Source organism: Centruroides sculpturatus, unplaced genomic scaffold (assembly GCF_000671375.1).
Source record: "Centruroides sculpturatus isolate CEXI.00-Female unplaced genomic scaffold, Cexi_2.0 scaffold21, whole genome shotgun sequence".
NCBI lineage: Eukaryota > Metazoa > Arthropoda > Arachnida > Scorpiones > Buthidae > Centruroides > Centruroides sculpturatus.
In genome coordinates this window covers 691,257-697,039 of record NW_019384490.1, presented here as the reverse complement: position 1 = coordinate 697,039, position 5,783 = coordinate 691,257, and the positions used below count along the sequence as shown (strand labels likewise).

General features: G+C 27.7%; 1 protein-coding gene across 1 annotated transcript in view; it reads right to left on the bottom strand.

Annotated features, from left to right (window-relative positions):
* Nucleotides 1-5,783, bottom strand: part of LOC111621735 (probable asparagine--tRNA ligase, mitochondrial) — a 46,601-nt gene that overhangs the window by 5,754 nt on the left and 35,064 nt on the right. The window contains exons 9-12 of the mRNA XM_023363962.1: nt 4,751-4,754; nt 4,119-4,246; nt 4,060-4,064; nt 1,901-2,010 (exon numbers count right to left, since the gene is read on the bottom strand). Of these exons, the coding sequence (XP_023219730.1) occupies nt 1,901-2,010; nt 4,060-4,064; nt 4,119-4,246; nt 4,751-4,754 (247 nt within the window). The remainder of the gene's footprint in view (nt 1-1,900; nt 2,011-4,059; nt 4,065-4,118; nt 4,247-4,750; nt 4,755-5,783) is intronic.

Genomic DNA, 5,783 nt, shown 5'->3' with positions numbered 1-5,783 from the left:
TATTTGTTGTTAGTAATTTAAAAGACATTTTGAAACATATACGGAACGATAATAATTTTTTAAAATATAACAACACAAAAATGAAAAGGGAACTCGGGTACATTTATCGAGAGCCACAAATAATCCTTCAAAGAGCCGCATGTGGCTCGCGAGCCGCAGGTTGGCCACCCGTTATATAATTTCATGCAAGCTACAAAGGTTTCTTCTTTTTGATTTTCCATTAAGCATTGTTTGTAGATGGAAAACTCACATTCTATGTGAGCATTACCACAGGATATTATTAAAATCATTTTCATAAATGTTTCAAATTCTTTTACTTCACCACATTGATGTAACAGACTAAGCCAGAAAGAAAACCTATTATGCTGTCTGGAGTAGTGTTTAATCACATCACTAATTCCTGGGGATGACAAAATGTCTTTGAATTGCTTAGCAATCTTATCAGCTGTAGAATTATTTATCCACTTATTAGCCATAAGTTTCTAATGTAATATCAAGCAGATTTTGTACTTTCTCTGTATTCCTTATTCCTTGCATAAGCTGGATTTAGACATAACAGTCCGTTGGTTAATTTGTATTTCAGTGGCAACTTTTCCAACAATTTGGTGGTTACAACTCGTAAGTAGTTTGCAGTCTTTTCAAATTTCTAAATCACTGTCAGTTACTCCTTTCATTCTAACTTTTCTAATTTTCTAATCTTTAGTGGTATATCCAAGGTCTACTGTATATACTGTATAGAGATGCACATCAGTAATGTTCTAATTTACTATCTGAAATCTACAATCATAGGGTCAGACACAGACTTTTATTAAGGAAATAGTTAGAAAAGTGACAGGTATCAAGAAATTACTGACCAAGAAGTGACCATTAATTTCATATTGCTATTTAAAAAAATGGAGGCAGAGGAATTCAAAAAAACATCTCACATCTCTGCATTAAATGAAGTTTATTTAGTCCTGATATTACATATAAATTATATGAATATATTATTGATCAAAGTATTAAAAGTATTTCATTAAAAATAATTATTTGTTATTATGAAATCTAGTAGTTCATAAAAAAAATAAAATCTATGTTTATTATCTTTTAACTGTAAATTAAAAATTTATAGCATGTAAAACTTCTTATTTAAAATATATTTCACTAATTAGAATCAGCAAAATTTCAATAGCTGGGTGACACTCAAATGAAGTAAAATCACAGTGAAATCTGTTCAAATTATAGTTAATAGGTTTAACATGATGTAATACTGGAAATGATACTAATGTCACTTAACATGTTTTGCTTCCAACCTCCTTACTTATACTTTAAATCTAATGTGTACTTCATTTTTCAGCTTCTCAAAAAGCTGAAAAAGGTGCATATTAAAATAGAATAAATACAGTAATATCTTTCCAAAAGGGATTCTTAATGACATTTTGCAAAAATTGTGATAAATGAAAAAATTGACTTTTAGTTAAAATAGTGACCAGTCCTAAACCCTGTAATCATAAATTGCAAGCACTGCTTACATGTAGATGGATTCTACATACCATTTACTCAGTAAGAGCTTTGAAACTGTCGTGATAACCTACTCTACAACCTCATTTCAAAAGGAAACTGACTGCTAGCTAGGGTTGCCAATTGCTTTCCAGTGAATCCCACAAGAGACACTTAAAAATAAGCCATTTACAGTTGAAAAAGAAAAAAGGCTACATTTTTTAAAAAAAATTTAAAGCCACATAATTCAAATTTTGTACTTTCTTAAAACATTGGAGTAGATATTAGTAATTATTATAACTAAATTTAATCAGCATGAATAATGTAATCATCTTAAATCATCATGCGTATCATGTGACACAATATACACATTCAAATAGTTTCTGTTGTTTCCTTTTCTATTATATGATGCATTACACACACTGTAATAATTTTGTTCTTTTTCCAGATTTAATACTAATTTCCCTGAAATTTCCAAAACTTTACCCTTATCTGATAAATTCTCTGACATTTCCAGTTCCATTGGACACTCTGTTAATGCAATATATAAAATATAGAATAATTCATTTGTTTCACTGGGAATTTTTTGAAGCTTAAGCATATCATTTGCCTTCTTTTTTGTGAAAGATGATAAAGAGAATTTAAAACTGTATTAAATTACAGGCAACTCACCTTAAAACAAACAAACACCAATAAAGTGAATTTTTGCCATTGCCTAGCAAAATGCCATTATCAAATTAATTTTCATGTGATATAGCAAACAAAAATTTTCCAGAATTTTTTAAACCAAACTGTAAATTACCTTCACAACTCCCAAGAAATAACCTTATTTCCAATAATGATTTTATTATTCATATTAAAAAGTGTAAAAAGCAAAGTAGTACAAAGTAGAAATAAAGAAGTTTTATTTCTATTTTGAATAGAATAGATTTTCTTCTAGTAAGCAAGGATAGAATTCCAATTGTAGAGTAATTCAAACATTTTGTTTTAGCAAACCACTCTATTGTACTCAGAAAATAGCAGTTATAGTTTAAGGATGCTATTCCTTAATATTCGTAAATGGATGCAATTCCATGCAAACATGTACTAGTTTGCATATCAGAGGATGTATACTGTGATACCAAGTTTAGTTACTTTGCATCAAATTTGACTCGTTTTTTTTACTTTTGGTGCCAAAAAATATTTTCTATTTTTTCAAACAATCTTCAACAGGAAAAAACTCGTGGATTTCTTTTAGCTTTTTTGTAGTATATCAGAATGATTAACCACTCTGATTGCACATCTGATTGATGGTATTTGCCATCAATCAGAAATACCATCTCCTCCTCATTTTGTTTGATTTGAAAATCATTTAGATCATTAATTTATTTTTGTAAATAAATTTAATTTTATTTTTAGTAACCTAATTCAAAAACATTATAATTTAGATAATTTACAGAATGAAGGTTTAATAGGCAATCAAAATCTCTAAATGATTTTGATTGCCTATTAAACCTTCATTCTGTAAATTATGCAATCTTGACCCCTAAAATTGTTAATACAAATTTTCAATAAAACTAACTAACTTCCGTTCCCCTAGAGATTTGTATTAATGCAAGTTGACTGTATTTTAAAAAAATAAGATTAATGTTTCCTTATAAGAATACATAATGAATAAAGAAATAGACAGAGAGAAGAAACTATGCTTTTAATATAAAAACAAATAGTTTATATGTAAAATATAGTAAACAACAATTAGAATTGTCAAAGATTTATTTATTATTGAGTGAGACAGCAGTTTGATCAATAAGTGGATAGTAAAAATAAATTCATGGACACAGTAGTGTTGATATATGAAAATACTTTGATATATAAAAATACAGTTTAAAGTATTTTCATATATCAACATTACTGTGTCCATGAATCTATCTTTACTATCTACTTACTATTCACAAGAATTTATATAATATTTTCATATTTTAATCCTTTAATAGTTAATTTTTCTGTTCTTAAGTAGTAAATATATTTAGATATCTAATTTACACATTTTCAGATTACTATTAACTTAATAATTTAATCTGTGAAACCATGTAATCTGATTAAAGTACATGGATATGTTGCATCATGTGCTAACATTAATTACAAATTCATTTTTGAATCAAATTAAGTAATTTAAAAATCTAGAAGAATGCTGGCCTGTCTACCTTTTGGCTAAATTATAGTTTAATTAATTACATTATTAGCCTAATGATAGTCCAAAAATCTGATATGTAGATATTGAAATATTGGGCATGATTAATTTTTAAGTAAAGATATTTAATTTGATGTGATCTGTTATTTTCATTTATATTTTATACTTCTTAGTGTTTATTTCCCTAATACTTTTTGTTAATTTCTGCTTATTAAGATACAGTAGAGCGTCGATTTTCCGAAAGTCAATCATCCGAAAGAATTCCAGTCGGCAAATTTACATTTTCGCCAGTGCTGTGGCGCTTCAATCTTTGGCNTTTTCTAAAAAATTATTAAATGATAGATTTGTCAAACTGTATTATTATTATTTTTTAACATATTATTTATTGATAAAAATAATATCTATCTAACCAATGCTATTATATAATGAAATAAGCAACAATATATTACTGCATATATTATGAAATTACCATTGCAATGTTTCAGAATCAATTCCAGCTTGGCGTATTCTGATTTTTAATTGATTTTCATCATCTTCTCTTAAACTACCACCACAAATTTCTCCACCAAAAGGGGCAATCAGATCAAAGCAAGAAGCCTGAAAATATAATGTCAAAGTATATATAATAGCAAAATATATCATTAATTTTGTTAAAACAGTTTTTGAAATTCACTGTAATAAAATTAAAATGATTGCTTGAGTTAAATTTTGACAGCTATTATAAATTAAATAATAAACAATTTAAAAGTAATATTTTCTTTTCTAATTCATTTTTTGCACTTTTTCCAAACTGATTAATCATATTATCTAACTTTTCTACACTGAGGATATTTTATTCAAATAGCTTAAACAAATCCATGCAAATAATATAAAATTTGTAATTTAAATTAAATAGAATATTATATTGAATGAATTAGTATCTAAATAATGAAATACTTCAATAACTCATTAACTAAATAAATAATAAAATACTTGCTGTTTTTTCTGAAGACATCTTCATATAGAAAGGGGTAATGTTTATAGGAAAATTCTTAATAAAAATTGGAATATTTTTACAATATTTCAAAAGAAAATCTTCATGTTCTGCAAATAACTTTTCACCCCACTGAAATTTTAAAATATTTAACATTAATAAGTTTACAATAATTGTTATATTTCAACTTAAAATTAAGCACTAAAAATTAAATTCTTATCTATACATATATCAGACATGGACAAATGCGGCTCTTTTTGAGTTACATGTGGCTCTTGCTGAAAGTGTTAATTTCTGCTTTTTTATTATTATTTTTACAATTTTATTTCCACAATTTTGTGAAAATATGTTTATTAAAAAAAATTCAATATTTGTTTTATATTATATTTATACAGTGGGTGATCGGTTAACGAACATAATCCGTTCCAAGACTTTGTTCGTTATCCGAATTGTTCGTTAACCGATTATCGATTTACCATAGGTTTGTATGGGAATTTGATTAATTCGTTCCGAAGACTCCAAAAAATAAAAAAAATATATACTTTTTTTACTACATTTATTTACATGTAATAGTAAAAATACATACATATGCTGTCTTGCATTTTTATTAGTCATGTTTTATCCGTTTGTGGGGGTTAAACAATCTGTCCAATGTCGATTGCTTTTCTCTTTTCTTCAGGATTTTTCGGAAGTAATTAATAGTATTGTAATTGTAGAGATCCCCAACCCAATGAACCTTATTCTGCTTTGGTTGCCACTTGGATGATATAACATCCTCCCACTCCTTCAAAAGATCTTTAGTAGCAGATGTCGACATTGGTCCTCTTTCGTCTTCCTCTTTTCCAAAAGATAACACATTTCGCTGAGTTTCTCGGTATTCTTCATTTGAGAGTTCTTGGAGTTTTTCTGTCGTCAGATCAATTTCAGGTTCCATTATGAGCTCTAAAATGCTCTTTATTTCTCAGACGTAATTTTCATTACTCCATTAACAGCTTGAGACTTCTTGATATATCTTTCATAGCTAAGATTGAGCCTACTATAGACCTGTTCAAGCCATACTGCCTAGCAATATCAGACACCTTGTGCTCACTTTCTACCTTGGCTATTATCTCTTACTTGGTTTCTACGGTGAGCACAGTTCTTGACACTCCTCTTTTTAGG